Here is a 21,106-nt window from a genome sequence, read left to right as displayed (position 1 = left end):
CCACGTGTCACCTCTGTCCCAGAGGCTAAGCCAAGGTTTCCCACCTGGATTCCTTCTCAGCACAGCCAGGAAGCTCCTCCTGAAAAGGGCTGGGGCCAAGAATCTGTCACTCTACCCAATTTCAGCCAGTGATTGGATGCTGTTAGCTGTCAGTCACGATCCAGAGGCGGGCCTGGAGGCCATCCATCCGGGTCGCTTGGTGTAACTGTCCAATCAGTGCGCAAAGGGAGGGAAAGGGCGGGCTGCCGCAAGCTCCCGGGCTTTTCTTCCTCACCAAATGGGCTGCTCCTGCTCCAGGCCCCGTGTTCTCTGCTCCAGGGACCCAGGTGACTGCGCTGCCGTGTTCTCGGGGATCTCGGGTGCCCGCAGGTTCCTCCAGAGGACGCCAGGTCACCAGAGAAGCCAAAAATGGTGAGTTCGCTGAATGTAGGCAGTAAGCACCTGCGGGCGGGCGAGCTGCTGAGTGGCGCCCTGAGTCGCCGCTGTCGGGTGGCCCTGGGTCCTGTCCCCTGGTTCCCTGGGTTTGGAAGGGTGGCTCCGGTCCCAGGTGTCCCCTTTGCTCTCTACCTGTGACCCGCACTCACTTTTCCCAACGTGTAGGAAGCAGGACCAAAAATGCACCTTTCTTCTCTCTGTGGAGCTCCACCTAGTGGACGTCCTCCAAATTGCAGGCGCCACCTGCCCTCTAAAAGGCCACCTTCTCTCCACCTCACAGCTCAGCCAGACATTCCTTCTTCCCACTGGTTTCAAATAGACACCGTCCTCTAATTGTCATTATCGCTTAGTGAAATAGTGGAAAGAATCAATCTTCCTTACCCCCTCCCTTCCCCCCTCTCTTTCTCCCTTCCCTTTGTGTTGGAATCTGGGCTGGCCTCCAATTTGTGATCCTCCTGCTTCAGCCTCCCGCTTAACTGGGGTTACAGGCTTGTGCCAATGTCCCTGGCAAGAAGAACACTTTTGAAAGCATTTGTTTTCTCTTTGTGAATATTATCCTTGAGGAGAAAGAATGATCACTCAACACTTCCTCGTGTTTGGTCAAAATAACTGCTTTAAAGGGAATAAGGGGGTTGTTTATAGATCCCAGGGATATGGAATTCTGGGCTACATCAATACAGTATAACTGCTCCCTTTTCTGAGAGTCCATGATGTAGAGTCACACCAGTCCTGTAGTTAGGTAAGCACACAGGGTAATAATGATGTAGGGACAAAGGAGACAAGGCACTGAAGATAGTTGTAAACAGGTTTATCTGGCTGCAGCAAGTCTCAGAGGGCAATGCTTTTGCTGTAATCAATCCATCCATCCCTTGAAAATTGAGTTCAGGTGGTTTCAAAATTTTATACCCAGTATGTAAGGAGAGGGGGTCAGACGTTCACATTGAAATACAGGGACCCCCAAATAACTCTCAGACCACAGAGTCTTATTCCAGTTAAGCCTTTATTGCTGGCCAGTTGCAGACACTCTACTCTCGAAAGAATGAGATGGTCGGTGTGGTGCCCCTGCCTTCAGTTGGCTCCATATTTAAGCACAGAAACCACAAAAGTAAAGTTTGGGGGTTCAGTCAACGTAAGTAAGCCTGAAAGTTGTGGTCAGTTAGTCTCCAATAGGCCCCATAGATCATTCTGTGTTCTTGGGGAATTTTCATGAACAAAAGAATACAAACTGCCCCAGTCATGAGCTTTTTGAGTGTCATGGCTGAGTTCACAAAGTGGAGTCACCATAGTCAAGTTGTCACATCACACACATAAAAGCAGGTTTTTCTTTCTCTATTCTGACCAAGTTAACCCTTCAAGGACAGCACTTGAGGAGGGGAGAGCTTCTTCTCCCCTTTCTTTCCTCCCCCACCAGCTGTTACCATGGAGCCCAGTTGGTGACTTATTTGTGAAGCCCAGCTCGAGGCCAGAGGCCTTGTTTGAACATTACTACAAACTATTATTCTGGATACAAATGTGTAAAAAACTAGTAACGGGGAGTCCAACACCTGGAGTGCTAATTTCTTTTTTTTTTTTTTTTTTAAGAGAGAGAGAGATTTTTTTTAAATATTTATTTTTTGATTCTCGGCAGACACAACATATTTGTTTGTATGTGGTGCTGAGGATCGAACCCAGGCCGCACGCATGGCAGGCGAGCGCACTACCACTTGAGCCACATCCCCAGCCCAGGAGTGCTGATTTCTTCCAGACTAGCTGCCCAGTAAAGTAGGGCAACACAAAAATAGGAAGTTTATCTACACTGAACTTTTTTGTGGATACTCTTTTATTGATAGTCCTAAAATTAGCCATGGTGCAGATTTCTGGAAAACCCAGTTAATTTTTTTTTTGAAAAAATTGGTTGCCACTAAAATAATGTCTGATTCCTTTACTGTCCTTCATCCCCAGCTCTTTTCAGTATGATTTTCAGAAAGGATGTGGCTATGGTGCTCAGCTCTGGCTGAAAGTTGTGATCCTCCTGCCTCAGCTTCCCAATCTGTTGGGATTAAAGTCATCGACAACCCCAGCTACAGAAAATACATTATTTTAACCCAAATATTAATTATCATACTAAGGAACATGGATTAAAGTTACCCTGAATGATGTGTGTGACCCTCCCTGGAAAAGATTACATCACTTCTTTTTTTCTTGCTTTCTTCTTTATTTTCTTTCTTTCTTTCATTTTTTTTCCTTCTACTTTTTCCTTTTTTAATATACCAGGGATTAAACCCAGGGGCACTTAAACACTGAGCCACATTCCAAGTTTTTTTTGTATTGTATTTTCAGACATAATATCACTAAGTTCCTGATGGTCTCACTAAGTTGCTGAGTCTGGCTTTGAATTTAGCAATCCTCATATCTTAGCCTCTCAAGCTGTTGGGATTATAGTTGTGTGCCACTTTGCCTGGCCTCCATGAACTTTTATAAAAGAAACTGTGTATCACTGCATTAACCAATTGCATTGGTAGGAACATCAGATTGGTGGGGTAAAGAAAGAAACAAAGCAAATAAATTCTGTATGTCTGTTACTGCATTCTGAGCTTTGGTAGATTTTGGAGATGTCTCGTAAGGTCAGTGATATATTCTGAGAAGTTTTGAGATTGTGGTCTGATATAGAAATTAAGATGATGTGCTATTTAAGGGCTTATAATAGCCCAAGATAATATTTGCTCTCCATACAGAACCCTGCCTTTCCACCCTCATGGTGGTCTAGTTAGCCAAAGTCAAGTACTCTGAAGGTTCTTTGATGTAGATGCAACTGTATAGAGAACTCGAGTTCACAGCTGTAAAAATCTTGTGCTTTTTCTTTTATCTTCCTTAGGTGTAGGCACCATGTCAGATTTCTTGGGCAGAGGTTCCCTTTGGGCACCTCCCAGAATCCCATGTCCTCAGCCACTATCCTCTCCTGGAGCTGCCACAGAGTGCCCATAGCTCCCTGTGCCTTGCAAGGTGAACAGAATTTCAGGCTCTGGGTCAGCTGCTCCCAGAGGACAGCCTAAGGTGTGGGGTGCAGCCTCTCAGGGAAGCTGCTGGGGGCCCTGGGCTGAGGAATCTTCTGGAAAAGGCCTCATCTAAACAGCTACTTCCTTGAGACCTTGTTTTCCCCAAGCTCTGTTCCCATTCCTTGGAGACAGGCGAACACTCAGCCTGTTGATGCTGGTGCTGAGGGGCCAGGTGAGCAGTGACTCCTACCCTTTTAGTCTCTCATGGTGTGAAAGAGCAAAACCTCTTCTGGAGAATAAGGATCACCCACCCCAGTGCAGAGCTGTGCAAACCTGTAAAGCCTCATAGACTGGAGTCATGGTCCAGGTGCCTGGGATGGTGATCCTGGATGCTTTCCATGAGCAAGACCAGGAGGAAGCATGTCCCAGCTGTCAGGGACCTTCCCTGCCCCTTGAGCCTGACACATCTGTGCTCCCTCAGCACCAAAGCTTTTTGTGTATCACTTTGAAATGATTTGCTCACTTATGTGAGGCCCAGGTTTATTTATTCAGAGTCGAATGGGATGGACTATTATTAAAGAGGCAAGAGAGAGGTGGATTAAAATCCACCTTTTTTTTGGTTGTTGTTGTTAAAAATCCCAGCTTACAGCAAGGTACAGTGGTGCACACCTGTGATCCTTCCTGCTCCAGAGGCTAAGACAGGAGTGTTGCAAATTTGAGGACAGCCTTAGCAACTTAGCGAGGCCTTATGTAACCTGGTAAGACTACTCCTCAAAATAAAATATAAAAATGACTGTGGATGTGGCTCAGTAGTAAAATATCTCTGGGTTTAATCTCGAGGGCATCAAACAAAAAAGAAAAAAAGAAAAAAAAAACATCAAATTACCTATTTTACCTTTTGCTACCCCTGAATATGTGTAGAAAATTGGTAAGATTCAGATTTGTCTTTTCAGTGGTTTCAAATTGAAATCCAACCCTAGATTCCAAAATACCACGTAAGATACAGAGAAACTCTGTCTTGCATTATTGCTGCAAAATTTGAGTCCAATTCTACTAATTTATGAATGTGATTTCATGAAAACTAGTATCTGTCCTTCACAAGGTGATGAATTTTACAAAGGACGACAGTTTTCACCATTGTTGTCCTAACTTGGCAGGTTCAAGTGAACTGTGTGGTTTTTTGGTATCAGGAATGGTACCCAGAGACGCTTAACCATCAGCCTCTTTTATATTCTTTGTTTTGAGACACAGTCTTGCTACATCATCTAGGGATGCTGGGGTTACAGGTTTGCACCAGCACACCCGTCTTCATTGTAATTTTTAAGGACAACTTTGGCAATGCCTTGAATACCTAACTGTAATCATTTTATCACTGAATATCAGTGAAAGAGTAAATGACACCTGTTTTCTGCAAAGAAGAGATCCATGTGTTTAAATAATGGTGCTGATCCCCTCACCATGTCACCTAATTCCTGTTCCCTCTCAACTGCTTCCTCGTGGGGCCAAACTTTTGGGAGCTAGCCTTTTAGCTTATGAAACTTGGGAGTAACATAAATGCTCTTTCTATTCTCTCTGTCCTGTACAACATAAATGCTCTTTCTATTCTCTCTGTCCTGTTGCTTGGTCTTAGATACAGTTTACTGTTTTCAATTTTTTTGAAGAGTATTTTTTGTTGTTGCTGTAGTTGGACACAATAGCTATTTATTTATTTTTATGTGGAGCTGAGGGTCAAAACTAGGGTGTCTCATGTGCTAGGGAAACACTCTACTTCTGAATCAGAATCCCAACCCTCCTATTTCCATTTTTAGATATACTTTTTCTTAAGTTTACCTCCAAAATACAGTAAACCAGGCCCTAAATTTCACAGAAGTTGGTTGAAAGCTCAGTGTTTTTTAGAGAGTTTATAACATGGGAACATTCAATCTTTGTGAGAAAGTGTGGTGTCTTTCTACTGATTTTTTTGTGTTTTTATGCCTCTAATTGTGTACCTTTTGTATCATAATCATGTTTATCTAATTACATGTATTTTTTCAAGCTACTCTCCAGCCCAAGAGAATTAGTATTGTAGTCTGTTGTTTATTTATCTGCTTCCTTATTGAGTGCTGGGAATTGATGCCATGGACTTGCTCATGCTTAGTTATCTTCCAGAAATAAATTTCAATTTGTGAGGAATGTTCTGGAGTTGTGCAGGCGTTTTACTGGGGAATAAACCTACAGGCACTTGACCACTGAGCACATCCTCAGCCCTTCTTATTTATTTATTTTTTCTTTTTCCTTTTTTAAAATATTGTATAGTTGTAGATGGATAGAATACCTTTATTTTATTTATTTTTCTGTGGTGCTGAGGATCATACCCAGTGCCTCACACATGTTAGCAAGTGGTCTGCCACTCAGCTATAGTCCCAGACCCCCTTTTTATTTTTGATGAAGACCAGTCTCACTAAATTCCTGAGTGTCTTGCTCTGTTGCTGAGATGGGCCTCAAACTTTTGCCATTTCCCTGCCTTGACCTCCCTAGTGGCTGAAATTACAGGTGCACACCACTACACCAGCAGTTAGAGTGAGTTTTGAAGAGTTATCATCCAATTTCTTTCCAGATGAAATAGTATTGAAAATCAGTTTTCTTGCTTTTGTTCATACTTTTGAAATTTGTAACTATGACTCTTTGCTTTATTTTTGCATTATTATAAAAAATGTATTTAGCATATTAATATTGTTTCTTATGTATACATTTTTAAAACTTCATGGCTTGATAGTTTATTTACTTCTTTATTAGATAAACTTTGTTTTTATGAGCAATTTTAGGCTTACATAGTTTATTAGTCAGTGTTCTCTAGAGGAACAGTATCAAGAGGAAGTATGATTATCAAAGGGGAGTCATTAGATTGGCATACTTGACCTGAAGGTGGATGTCCACAGTGGCCATCGGCAGGCTGGAGAGCTTGAGAAGTAGTAGCTGCAGAGTCCCAGAGGCTGAAGCCACAGAACAATAGGGATCAATGGTGCTGCCTTAGTCCAGAGCAAAGATTCTAGAAACTCACTAGAGAATCACTGACAGAGTCCACTTTGGGAGAGTGAAGAATTTTGTTCCACCCAAGACACCATCCTATTCGATGGTGCTGCCTAGCTTAAGGAGGTTCTCCAGTTTGGCTCACTATCCCTTATGCCAGTCATTTGTAGACATACCCTCATAGACACACCCAGAAGCTCATTAATCATCAGCATCCTTTAATCCAATCAAGGTGACATTTAAATGTGCCATTACATATAGTATCAAATACCCCTTCTCTCCAGCTGATAGTCTCCACTGTTTTCAAAATATTGAATTGGTGTAGGGTGTTGAACATTGGATAAAGAGAATGGATGAAGCAACATTTTGGATAAGCCAAAGTTCATCCTTTATTTTAGGGTTCCTCTTCCTTGTTATGTGATTGTGTGTGTCACGTCGTATACAAGATAATGTCATACAGAAGAGAATCTTCTTCTCTGGGAATCCTGTGTTCCACTTGTTCATCACTCCTCCTCATTTCTTCCTCCCTCTCTGCTTCCTATATCTCTGGCACCCATCAGTTTTGCTAGTGCATCTATAATGTTGTCTTTTCCAGAATGTTCTTGACTTGGAATCTTACTGCACTTGGCCATTTCAAACTGGCTTCTCTCACTTTCCAGTCTGCCTTTAAGGGTGCTGTATCTTTCCAGGCTGCAGAGCTCATTTTCTGGGTGATGCTCTTTGGTGTGGTTAAACTTCAGCTTTTCAATTCAGTATTGAATGGTGCGTCTTCCTTGCATCTAGCTTTGGGCCGTTGTGGATATGGCTGCTGTAGTCACTGCAGTGAGAGTTCCTGTGCCCATAATTTTCACATCATTTGCATAGACACCTGGAGTGTGATGACTTAATTGTACAGTTTTTTGCATTTATGATTAAAATTTGCATTTATGTTTATGAGCATCATTCATAGTCTTCTGTTTCATACTTTTCTTCATCTATTTAATTTGGATAATATGGTAACTTATGCCTCAGGGAGACTTAGGAGGTGTTAACTCAGCTGTTATGTTCTGGAAACAAAGTAGAAAACTGGTGGCAGTTCTTATGTGTCTCATGGAAGCCTGTTTGAGATGTCAGAGCCTTGCCTTGCCTTTTTAGGAAATAATTAGTTTCTGAGTCTGGTTTTCTCAGCAGCCATGGATGCATCTATTTTGTGTATTTCCCCTTTTTTGTGAGTTGTAGAAGATTGTATCTCTCAAAGAAGTGGTCCAGTTTCTGCAGTTGTCTAATTTGTGTCAAGCACATTTATGATAATCTTGTAGTCCCAATGCACTGTTGACGATGACACTTTTAAATCTGTTAGTAGGTTTTCAGTCCTCGATGCTTTTTTCTTTAATATTATTGTATATTTTACACTTTTTATTTTTTTCTTCTTATGTGGCAGTGAGGATTGAACCCAGTTTCTTCCAAGCACTAGGAAAGCAGTCTTCCACTGAGCCAAAACCCCAGTCCCTGTCCTCTGTATTCTTAGCCTTTTGTCGGTTAATCAGTGATGCAGATGTTCATGAAGAACTTTATTTGCAGACTGCGGATTTCCTGATTGTGGTTTCACCAACACCTTCTCTGTTACCTACCTGTGGTCAATTTAGGTTTACCATGCTCTTCTTTCTCTGGTTTTCTGAAGTGGCAGTTTCATTGGTTGCTTTTAGCTCTTGTTTTCTGAAATGTGCGTTGGATGACTTAGATACCAATACAGCGCCACCTCTGGTGTCCTCTATGAAATTCCTATGATGGACTTTTACATTTTTTTCTTTCAAAATGGTCACCTTTTTTCTTGAGTCACCTCTTTGTCCTGTGTCTGTTCAGAGCCCTGTGTTTAATGTCTTTTTCCCTGGAGGCTTTTCAGCTTCTTGTGATCTGATTTCTGCTTTAGCTCTCATATTCTTTGAGCATACATGGGATTTCACTGGTGGTCCACTTTTAGGGGTGTGGTTTATGTCCTGTGGAGTGTTGCTGTGACCCTGAAACCTCAATGTGCTTCCCGTTTGGTTGAAGGTCCATGAAGCCCTCCTGTCTGCATCATTGTCCTGACAGAGTTGGGCTGATGTCTCAGAGGGTAATTGTGGGTTCTTCATTGTTTGGGGTGGTTCTGTATGGTTTCAGTCCTTGAGTATGCTTCTGTGTAAGTGGCAGGAACATTTTCTTTGTCTGTTCCATCACTGTGCAGACATCATAGCATGCTTACAGATGTAAGTGGTGGCCTCTTTCACACGCAGACTGTGTGGGATAGTTCAGAATTCTGGGCTACAAACTTGTTGCTTTACCACACTCTGGAAGAGCTTCTGCCTTAGGTTTGTTTGCACCACCATTGCTACAGGCACAATGAATCTCTTTCACAACAGACAATCATTGCAAATGTGGCCCACCCTTGATCAAAATGTCCTTGAGCAGAACATTGGTATGTGTCTCATAAATGTATATTATGGTAGTGAACTGGCTGCTGTTAAGAAGAGTTTGACAATCATTGGATATTCATTTTGCTGTGAGACTTAGAAAAGTAGCGCCTGCTGTTTATTAAGAAGATTGTTTTAAGAGTTATAAAACTTTGTAAGGCTGTTTTTTGGACAAGGTGACAATTTTTTTTTTAAAGAGAGAGAAGAGAATTTTTTAAAATATTTTATTTAGTTTTTTGGCGGACAAAACATCTTTGTTTGTACGTGGTGCTGAGGATCGAACCCGGGTCGCATGCATGCCAGGCGAGCGTGCTACCACTTGAGCCACATCTCCAGCCCATGGTGACATTTTTAGATCATTGAGTTCTTTCTTTCTTTTTTTTCTCATTTTTTTATTAGTTGTGTAAAACATTACAAAGCTCTTGACATATCGTATTTTATACATTAGATTCAAGTGGGTTATGAACTCCCATTTTTATCCCAATTACAGATTGCAGAATCACATCGGTTACATATCCACGTTTTTACATGATGCCATATTAGTGACTGCTGTATTCTGCTACCTTTCCTATCCTCTACTATCCCCCCTTTCATCCCCTCCCATCTTCTCTCTCTACCTCAACTACTACAATTCATTTCTCTCCTTGTTTTTTTTTTCCCATTCCCCTCACAATCTCTTATATGTAATTTTGTATAACAATGAGGGTCTCCTTCCATTTCCATGCAATTTCCCTTTTCTCTCCATTTTCTTCCCACCTCATTTCTCTGTTTAATGTTAGTCTTTTTCTCCTGCTCTTTCTCCCTGCTCTGTTCTTAGTTGCTCTCTTTATATCTCTTTATATCAAAGAAGACATTTGGCATTTGTTTTTTAGGGATTGGGTAGCTTCACTTAGCATAATCTGCTCAAATGCCATCCATTTCCCTGCAAATTCCATGATTTTGTCATTTTTTAGTTCTGCATAATACTCCATTGTGTATAAATGCCACATTTTTTTTTATCCATTCATCTATTGAAGGGCATCTGGGTTGGTTCCAAAGTCTAGATATTGTGAATTGTGCTGCTATGAACATTGATGTGGCAGTATCCCTGTAGTATGCACTTTTAAGGTCTTCAGGGAATAGTCCGAGAAGGGCAATAGCTAGGTCAAATGGTGGTTCCATTTCCAGCTTTCCCAGGAATCTCCATACAGCTTTCCAAATTGGCCGCACCAATTTGCAGTCCCACCAGCAATGTATAAGAGTACCCCTTTCCCCACATCCTCGCCAGCACTTGTTGTTATTTGACTTCATAATAGCTGCCAATCTTACTGGAGTGAGATGGTATCTTAGGGTGGTTTTGATTTGCATTTCTCTGACTGCTAGAGATGGTGAGCATTTTTTCATGTACTTGTTGATTGATTGTATGTCCTCCTCTGAGAAGTGTCTGTTCAAGTCTTTGGCCCATTTGTTCATTGGGTTATTGGTTTTTTTTGTTTGTTTGTTTGTTTGTTTGTTTTAAGAGAGAGAGAGATAGGGAGAGAGAGAGAGAGAGAGAGAGAGAGAGAGAGAGAGAGAGAGAGAGAGAAGAGTTTTTAGAGAGAGAGAAAGAGAGAGTGAGAGAGAGAGATTTTTTAAATATTTTATTTTTTTAGTTTTTGGGGGACACAACATCTTTGTTTGTATGTGGTGCTGAGGATCGAACCCGGGCCGCACGCATGCCAGGCGAGCGCGCTACTGCTTGAGCCAATCCCCAGCCCAAGATAAAAGAGTTTTAACATTTATTTATTTTAGTTCTTGGCGGACACAACATTTTTGTTTTGTAGGTGATGGATCGAACCTGGACCACATGCACGCCAGGCGAGTGCGCTACAACTTGAGCCACATCCCCAGCCCTTATTTGTTTTCTTGTTGTTAATTTTTTTGAGTTTCCCAGCACCATTTGTTGAGTATGCTATCCTTCCTCCATTGCATGCTTTTAGCCCCTTTATCAAATATAGGATAGTTGTAATTTTGTGGATTGGTCTCTGTGTCCTCTATTCTGTACCATTTATCCACCCGCCTGTTTTGGTACCAGTACCATGCTGTTGTTGTGACTATTGCTCTGTAGTATAGTTTGAACTCTGGTATCACTATACCGCCTGACTCACACTTCCTGCTTAGAATTGCTTTTGCTATTCTGGGTCTTTTGTTTTTCCATATGAATTTCATAATTGCTTTGTCTCTTTCTACAAGAAATGCCCTTGGGATTTTGATTGGCATTGCATTGAAACTATAGAGAACTTTGAGTAATATTTCCATTTTGATGATGTTAGTTCTTCATATCCATGAACAGGGTATATTTTTTCATCTTCTAAGGTCTTCTATTTCTCTCTTTAGGGTTCTGTAGTTTTTATTGTATAAATCTTTCACCTATTTTGTTAGGTTGATTTCCAAGTATTTTATTTTTTTTTTGAGGATATTGTGAATGGGGTGGTTGTCCTCATTTCTATTTCATAAGATTTGGTGCTGATATACAGGAATGCCTTTGATTTATGCGAGTTGATTTTATATTTGCTGAATTCATTTATTAACTCTAGTAGTTTCTTTGTAGACCCTGTTGGATCTGTTAGATATATTATCATATCATCCACAGATAGTGATAATTTAAGTTCCTCTTTTCCTATTTTTATGTCTTTAATTTCTTTCGTCTGTCTAATTGCTCTGGCCAGTGTTTTGAGAACTATATTGAATAGAAGTGGTGATAGAGGGCATCCCTGTCTTGTTCTAGATTTTAGAGGGAATGCCTTCAGTTTTTCCTCCATTCAAAATAGTGCTAGCCTGAGGTTTTGCATATATACCTTTTACAATGTTGAGGTAAGATTCTGTTATCCCTTGTTTTTCTAGTATTTTGAACATAAGGGGATGTTGTACTTTATTGAATGCTTTTTCTGCATCTATCGAGATGATCATGTGGTTTTTTAAGTCTATTGATGTGGTGAATAACATTTATTGATTTCTGTATATTTACCCAGCCTTGCATCCCAGGGATGAATCCTACTTGATCATGGTGCACAATTTTTTTGATATGCTTTTGTAGTCGATTCGCCAGGATTTTATTGAGGATTTTTGCATCTATGTTCATTAGAGATATTGGTCTGTAGTTTTATTTCTTTGAAGTATCTTTGTCTGGTTTCAGTATCAGGGTGATGTTGGTCTCATACAATGAATTTGGAAGATCTCCTTCTTTTTCTGTTACTTGAAATAACTTGAAAAGTATTGGTATTAATTCTTTTTTGAAGGTTTTGTAAAACTCCGCTGTATATCCATCTGTTCCAGGGCTTTTCTTGGTTGGTAGTCTTTTAATGGCTTCTTCTATTTTCTCCTTTGTCATTGGTCTGTTTAAATTGTGTGTATCTTCCTGACTCCATCTGGGCAAGTCATATGACTTAAGAAATTTATCGATATCTTCACTATCTTCTATTTTATTGGACTATAGGGTTTCAAAATAATTACTAATTATCTTCTGTATTTCTGAAGTATCTGTTGTGATATTGCCCTTTTCATTCCATATGTTGGGATTTTGAGTTCTCTCTCTTCTCTTCGTTAGCATGGCTAACGGTCTGTCTATCTTATTAATTTTTTCAAAGAACCAACTTTTAGTTTTATCAATTTTTCAATGTTTTTTTATGTTTCACTTTCATTGATTTCCATTCTGATTTTAATTATTTCTTGCCTTCTGCTACATTTGCTGTTGTTTTGCTGTTCTTTTTCTAGGGTTTTGAGATGAAATGTGAGTTCATTTATTTGTTGGTTTTTTCTTTTTTTGAGGAATGAACTCCAGGCAATGAATTTCCCTTTTAAAACTGCTTTCATTGTGTCCCATAGATTCCGATATGTTGTGTCTGTATTTTCATTTATTTGTAAGAATTTTTTGATTTCTTCCTTTATGTCTTCTGTAACCCATTGATCATTCAGTAACATATTGTTCATTTTCCAGGAGATGCAGGATTTTTCCTTCCTTCTTTTATCATTGATTTCCAGTTTCATTCTAAATGATCAGATAAGGTCCATTATATTATCTCCACCCATTTATATTTACTAAGAGTTGCCCTATGGCATAATATATGGTCTATCTTTGAGAAGGATCCATGTGTATCCACATGAGCTGAGAAGAATGTGTATTCACTTGATGATGGTTGATATATTTTATATATTTTGGTTAAGTCTAGGTTATTAATTGTGTTATTGAGTTCTACAGTTTCTTTATTCAGCTTTTGTCTTGTGGATCTGTCCATAGGAGAGAGCAGTGTGTTGAAGTCACTGGTAATTATTGTGTTGTGGTCCATTTGACTCTTGAACTTGAGGAGAGTTTGTTTTAAGAACGTTGCAGGACCATTGTTTGGTGCATACATATTGATAATTTTTATGTCTTGTTGGTGGATGGTTCCTTTTAACAGTATATAGTGGCCTTCTTTATCCCTTTTGATTAAATTAGGTTTGAAGTTGATTTTATTCGATATGAGTATGGCAACTCCTGCTTGCTTCAGAGGACGATGTGAGTTGTATGATTTTTCCCAGCCTTTCACTTTCAACCTGTGTATGTCTTTTCCTGTCATATGAGTCTCCTAAAGGCAGCATATTGTTGGATTCGTTTTTTTATTTAAGGTTACTAGCCTTTGTCTCTTTATTGGTGAATTTAAGCCATTAACGTTTAAGGTTACTATTGATCTATTGTTTGTTCTTCCAGACATGCTTATTTATGTATTTATTTTAATATGGCTCGTTTTTCCTTTTTGGTTATATTTTTTGTTCTTTTTTATACTGGGTTACCTCCCAATGTTAGTTTTGGGTGCTGTTTTTCAATTCCTCTTCTTGTAGTGTTTTGCTCAGAATGCCTTGCAGTGCTGGTTTTCTGGCTGCAAATTCTTTTATCTTTTGTTTATCATGGAATATGTTAATTTCATTGTGAAATCTGAAGCTTAATTTTGCTGGATACAGTATTTTTAGTTGGAATCCATTATTTTTCAGCGTTTGAAATACGTTGTTTCAGGATCCTGTTGCTTTCAACGTCTGTGATAAAAAATAAGCCATTAACCTAATTGGTTTACCCCTGAATGTAATCTGCCTTCTTTCTCTCATAGTTTTTAATATTCTCTCCTTGTTCTGTGTGTTGGATATCTTCATAATTATGTGTCTTGGAGTTGTCTATACATTTGTGGGATATTTCAGATCTCAGTGACCTTTGAGGATGTGGCTGTGAACATCACCAAGGAGGAGTGGGCTTTTCTGGATGCTTCCCAGAAGATCCTTTACAGAGATGTGATGCTGGAAGTCCTCAGAAACCTGGCTTTTATAGGTAATAATGATGGTTTTAAAATTAATCAAATCGAGAACTCATGTTTATTTTGCTCATTTATGTAGAAGGTGAAAAGGAAATCAGTTGATGAATTATTGAAGCATAAATGGCACCTACAATTTGGCCAAGCATTTCTAGGTCCTAAATATTCATAATGATTATTATGTTGTCTCATTTTAGGAAACAAGTGGGAAGACAAGACCACTGAAGATCAGATTGAAAACTGTGGAAGAAACCTAAGGTAACTGTAGGTTTACTCACAAGAGGAATTCGTGAGGGAATCTGAGAACTGTCATATAATTTTTAAAGCAAACCAACCGAAGAAGTATGCATAATTTGAAATGTATTTATTCTTATAATATTTTTTATCAGAAATACATACTTATCTCTAACAGGTATTCAGTCTTTTCAAAGTATTTGACATGCAAAAAGGACTATGAAATTGCATATGTGAATATGACTATGTGAATAATAGCCATAGAGAAGCTGTGTTGGAAAGGATTGTTTCCTTTTAATCTCTTTATTTTCAGGCAACTTTAACAAGTCAGAAAATCTAGCCTTTATGTGATGTTGGTAGAAATTTAAAGACCTATAAAAAAATAGAAAACTGTGAATGAGTTAGGTATCAATTATGTGCTGGTCACTTCTTCTTCAAAGAAGTCCTATGGTAAACTTCAAACTTTCCCTACAGAATAGTGTGGGGAAACCTTCAAATCGATTCCAATTTTTAACCAAAGACAAATTTTAATAGATTAAATCCATGTGACTTCATTTTGTGTGCAAATGATTTCATATGTCCTTCTTTCCTTCATAGGCACATCACATCTCACTCTGGACACAAATACTATAAGCGTGAAGAATATGAAGAGAAGCCATGTGCATTTAAACAATATAGGAAATCTCTGGTTTCTCTCAAAAGTGTTGACACACAAATGTTGTTACAAACTGAATATAGACCATATGAAAGTACAGTATGTGGAAAAGTCATCAGTTGTTCCAATGACATTCAAAGACATGAAGAAACTCATACTGGGGGGCAACCCTATGAATGTCAACAATGTGGTGAAGCATCTTCTTCTCTCCCAGGTGTTCAAAGACACATGATAATACACAGTGGAGATAAACCTTTTCAATGTGAGGTATGTGGGAAAGGCTTTCATTTCTCCTCTTTATTTAGAAGATATGAAAGAACTGATTCTGGAGAGAAATTTTATGAATGTAAACAAGATGGTTGAATCTTTATTTCACAGATAAGTCTTCAAAAGCACAATGTCACACACAGAGGGAATGCACATTTTAAATGTAAGGTATGTGGGAAAGACTTTGCTTATCCCAGATTACTTAGAATACATCAGAAAACACATACTGGAGAGAAGCCCTATGAATGTAAGCAGTGTGGCAAAGCCTTTGCTAGATCTGGTGACCTTCACATACATGAAAGAACTCATAGTGGAGAGAAGCCCTATGAATGTAAGCAGTGTGGGAAAGCCTTCACTCAGTCCTCTCACCTTCACTCACATGAACAAACTCATACTGGAGAGAAGCCCTATGAATGTAAGCAGTGTGGCAAAGCCTTTGCTAGATCTGGTGACCTTCACATACATGAAAGAACTCACACTGGAGAGAAGCCCTATGAATGTAAGCAGTGTGGCAAAGCCTTTGCTACATCCCGTCAGCTTCATATACATGGAAGAACACATACTGGAGAGAAGCCCTATGAATGTAAACAATGTGGAAAAGCCTTTGCTATATCCTATAAACTTAAGAGCCATGAAAGAACACACACTGGAGAGAAGCCCTATGAATGTCAACAATGTGGCAAAGCCTTTGCTAGATCTGGTGACCTTCACAGACATGGAAGAACTCATACAGGAGAAAAGCCCTATGTATGTAAGCAGTGTGGAAAAGCCTTTCCTACATTCCATCAGCTTCATGCACATAGAAGGACACATACTGGAGAGAAGCCTTATGAATGCAAACAATGTGGAAAAGCCTTTGCTACATCCTCTAAGCTTCGTGCACATGGAAGAACACATACTGGAGAGAAGCCTTATGAATGCAATCAATGTGGAAAAGCATTTGCTATGTCCTATCACCTTAACAGACATGGAAAAACACACACTGGAGAGAAGCCCTATAAATGTAAGGAGTGTGGAAAAGCCTTTACTAGATCTAGTTACCTTCAGAATCATGGAAGAACACATACTAGAAAGAAACCCTTTGGATGTCAACAATCTGGAAAAACATTTGCTTCATTGCGTCATCTTCACATACATGGAAGAATGCATACCGAAGAAAAGCCTTATGAATGTGAAAAATGTGGAAAAGCCTTTACTGCTTCCTCTTACCTTCAGATACATGAACGAACTTATACTGGAGAGAAGCCCTATGATTGTAAGCAGTGTGGCAAAGCCTTTGCTACATCTAGTAAACTTCAAATACATAGAATAGTGCATACTGGAGAGACGCTCTACGAATGTAAGCAGTGTGGCAAAGCCTTTGCTAGATCCAGTGAACTTGAAATACATGGAAGAGTGCATCCTGGAGAGAAGCCTTATTAATGTAAGCAGTTTGGCAAAGCCTTTGCTAGATCTGGTGACCTTCACAGACATGAAAGAACTCATAGTGGAGAGAAGCCCTATGTATGTAAGCAGTGTGGCAAAGCCTTTGCTACATCCTGTCAAGTTCATGAACATGGAAGAACACATACTAGAGAGAAGCCTTATGTATGTAAGCAGTGTTGAAAGCCTTTGCTAGATCTAGTCATTTTCAGATTCATGGAAGAACACACACTGGAGAGAAGCCCTATGAATGTAAACAGTGTGGAAAAGCCTTTTCTAGATCTAGTCACCTTCAAATTCATGGAAAAACACAATGGAGAGAAGCCCTATGAATGTAAGCAGTGTGGAAAAGCATTTGCTACATCTAGTTGTCTTCAGATTCATGGAAGAACACATACTAGAAAGAAACCCTTTGCATGTCAACAATGTGGAAAAACATTTGCTTCATCCCGTCATTTTCGCATACATGGAATAATGCATACCGGAGAAAAGCCCTATGAATGTATACAATGTGGAAAAGCTTTTACTGCTGCCTCTTACCTTCAGATACATGAACGAACTCATACTGGAGAGAAGCTCTATGAATGTAAGCATTGTGGGAAAGCCTTCACTGAGTCCTCTCACCTTCACTCACATGAACAAATTCATACTGGAGAGAAGCCCTATGAATGTAAGCAGTATGGCAAAGCCTTTGCTAGATCCAGTGAACTTAAAATACATGGAAGAGTGCATACTGGAGAGAAGCCCTATGAATGTAAGCAGTGTGGCAAAGCCTTTTCTAGATCTGGTGACCTTCACATACATAAAAGAATTCATAGTGGAGAGAATTCCTATGTATGTAAGCAGTGTGGCAAAGCCTTTACTACATCCTGTCAGCTTCATAAACATGGAAAAACACATACTGAAGAGAAGCCCTATGAATGCAAACAATGTGGAAAGCCTTTGCTACATTCTATAAGCTTAAGAGCCATGAAAGAACACACACTGGAGGGAAGCCCTCTGAATGTAAATAATGTGGAAAAGCCTACACTACTGCCTCTTACCTTCAGATGCATAAACACACTCATACTGGAGAGAAGCCCTATGAATGTAAGCAGTCTGGCAAAGCCTTCACTCAGTCCTCTTACCTTCACTCACATCAACAAACTCATACTGGAGAGAAGCCCTAATAATGTAAGCAGTGTGACAAAGCCTTTGCTAGATCCAGTGACTTTCACAGACACGGAAAAATGTATAATGGAGAAAAGCCCAATGAATGTCAACAATGTGGAGAAGCCTTTGCCACATCTTGTCTGCTTCACACATGTGAAAGAACATATACTTCATAGAAGTCATATGCATGAAAACAATTGGTAAACTCTTCTGTTATTACTGTTTCACTCATATACATGTAGGAAGTTTACTGGAGAAAAATCCTTTGAATGTGAAATATGGTAAATCACATTTCATATCATCTTCAAAGACAAGAGAGACTCACACAGCTGAAAATGTGTGTGTTTGTGTGTGTGTGTGTGTTTGTGTGTGTGTGTGAATGTGTGTGTGTGTGTGTGTGTGTGTGTGTGTGTGTGAGAGAGAGAGAGAGAGAGAGCAAAGGATCAATCGATCCACTGGGGATTTAGCCTGGTGGTGCTCTACCACTGAGCTACATTCCAGTTCCTTTTTACTTTTTGTTTTGAGACAGGGAGTTGCTGAGTTTCTTAGGGTCTTCCTAAGAAGCTGAGGCTAGCCTCCAACATTGATTCTTCAGAATCAGCCTCTCGAGTCTGAGGAATTAAAGGCATACACCAAACTTCCAACTGAATAACTCTTTAAATGTGAAAAATATCACAAATCTTTCCATTGTCCCTGTTGCCTTCAAAGCCATTTCACTCACATTGAAAAAAAATCCCTCTGAATTTGGGGGATTTGCTACATTCTGTCAGCTTCATTTCCTTTCTTATATATGAAAACATTCATGCAGAGAAGCCCTGTGAATGTGAGAAATGTAGGAAATCTTCTAGTTTTCTCATTTTTTTCCTAAGGACTGGGAATATTGTTTTGGAATAAAAAGAATAAATCCTATGCAAGTAAGAAATATAAAGGGTTCAGCTCTTCTAGTTTTTTTCAGTTGTATGAAAAGACTCATAGTGTAGAAAATGCTGAGGATAAGCCATATGGGGATGTATTCAGCTTTGAGAGTTTTCTCCAAAGGCACAAAAGAATTCACATGTTAAAATCCCCTTTCTATCTTTAAAAATTGCAGTAACACTTTCAACTGTCCAGGTCCCTTTGAACAGCATTTAAGAAATCACACTGGGAAAAAGCCCTTTATGTAGAAATGTGGTGAGAACTTTGCTTGTTTCAGATCTATTTGAATTTTTTCAGACATGAGGAAAATTTTATTTTATTTCATTTTATTTATTTATTTTGAGATAACCACTGTAGCTGTGTGACAATGGTGTGTGCCTTCATTTCTTTTTTTCTTTCTTTTTTTTTTAAAGTACTCAGAGAGTACTTTGCATCAGCATGAAGATTTGAAAGCAACATGTTTCTCTGGGTTAAATCTCTCTTATTGTTAGATTCCATTTTTCCGTATTTTAAGTCTTTTGTGTCTAATGTTTCATTACATATTGTATATGTTAGTTTAGGCCTCTCTACTCCAGCCTTTGGTACAGATTGGTGAAATGGCTCTTCTGAACTTCTTTCCTCTCTTTCTTAGTTCAGATTTCACCCAGGAGTGCTCTAGCACTGAGTTTCTCCACAGTCCTTTTAATTGTTATTTTTTGAGATGGGGTGAGGGTGGCAGCTGGGACCATAGGGATGTGTCTGTGTACCCTGCAGCTGGCCTCTTCCTTTTGCTTGATTGATTATTGATCTATTGATGACTCTGGGACCATCACTCTTGTCACTTGTGCTTGTTATAAGGCTCATGTATTGTGCTGTATGTAGGCACATTAAAGAGAATTATAAAACAATGTCATTTGTGTATATTGTTTAGAGAGGCGCTTTTCTCAAAATATATTTTGCCCTATACTTGAGTTGCTTTCTCTTTTCTTTTCCCAGTCCTGGAGACCAAATCCTGCCTTGTGCATGCTAGTCAGGCATTCTAGCACTGAACGCTTTGTAGCTCAGGTGGTGAATTTGCTGCAGCTGTGAGTGTGAACCCCACAAATAACCACATCAGCAGATGTAGCTCTGCAGGTGTTTCTTCCACAATTGCAGCTGATCTCTTCCTTTTTAAAGGTCTTTTATACCAGTGAATTTTTTTTAAAAAACTACATCCAATTTAGGTTTTCTCCCCATGAATAATACTTAGGTGGAATATGCCAGAAAACCCAGGCTTGATTTTTCTCTGTGTTTTAGAGTACCTCAGTAGCCCTGGAAAAAATTGTGTGATGGTTTTCTTAACACACACTACATGACCAAAGGCTTGGTAAGGAGCATCCCATTCTGGTGTCCTAATATAGCGGCTCTCCCTTCTCCACCAAATAATCTTAAATAAGCTTCTTAGGAGACCTTCACCATAATTTTCTTTCAACAGAATGTCAGAAAATGATTTTGCAAAGATCTCAATGTGGGTTATAACACAGACTTCTGCTTTTGTGGCAAAGCTTGGAATACCTCTGACTAATCTTACAAGTGGTACACAAAGCACTTTCTGTGAACTAATCAAAACAACAACAACAACAAAACCTTTATGTATACCAATACATAAAATATTAACCTCCATCCGTGTCCCACTAGATGTAAATAAAGATCAATGAAATTCCAAGCAGTGAACCGAAAAAATTTAAGTGATACCCCTCAGAACCTAATCAATGTGCTCCTGGAACATTCCTTGGGTGTCTAGCCTCATGTGCCCTACATCACTAATAAAGCTACAGCCTCCAATCAGGTTATATTGTGCAGTACTTGCTGTGGAGTGGGCTGTTTCTGCTCAGGCTAAAGGATTCAGTTACTTGTCCCAATGATTCAAAGCCTCCTGAGCAAAACCTCACCCACAACCTATTCAGGTGTCATGGATCATGTGTGATTATTGGTAAGAGTTCCTTACATACTTGTGTCCAAATGTTGAAGTTTGCCAACATGCCAAAGATGGGTTGATTGTCACTTCTATCTCTGTTCCAGCCTTTTGCTGTGTCTTAGTGCTCATTTGGAAAGGAAGGCAAATAGAGTGTGCTGTGGCCCTTCTGTTTTTGATAAATACAGCATAAGCCATCCAGTAAAACTTCATCTTTAAAAGGTAGTTTTGAACGCTTCCCAAAATTTCCAAAAACTTTCTTTGCAGCCAATGAGTCGGTGTGGCAATTTCCTAGTTTTACAACTTTGATTTAGAAGAAATATTGAATAGAGGTGTGTGATCACTTGACGCAGTCTGGACTTCTATGTAATAAATCCATTTGC

The 21,106-nt window shown here is 39.4% G+C and overlaps 1 protein-coding gene across 1 annotated transcript; it reads left to right on the top strand.

Annotated features, from left to right (window-relative positions):
- Positions 1-247: 247 nt before the first annotated feature.
- LOC144372531 (uncharacterized) lies at positions 248-18,314 on the top strand. Its single transcript, XM_078035866.1, is given in 7 exon segments — positions 248-411; positions 14,036-14,161; positions 14,228-14,300; positions 14,343-14,403; positions 14,977-16,901; positions 16,904-17,030; positions 17,032-18,314. Coding segments are annotated over 7 exon segments (3,363 nt in total). The 5' UTR covers positions 248-408; the 3' UTR covers positions 18,080-18,314.
- The last annotated feature ends 2,792 nt before the right edge of the window (positions 18,315-21,106 follow it).

Source organism: Ictidomys tridecemlineatus, unplaced genomic scaffold (genome assembly GCF_052094955.1).
Source record: "Ictidomys tridecemlineatus isolate mIctTri1 unplaced genomic scaffold, mIctTri1.hap1 Scaffold_1183, whole genome shotgun sequence".
NCBI classification, from domain to species: Eukaryota; Metazoa; Chordata; class Mammalia; order Rodentia; family Sciuridae; genus Ictidomys; species Ictidomys tridecemlineatus.
The sequence above is the reverse complement of the archived record's forward strand: the minus strand, read 5'-3'. Positions and strand labels throughout refer to the sequence as shown.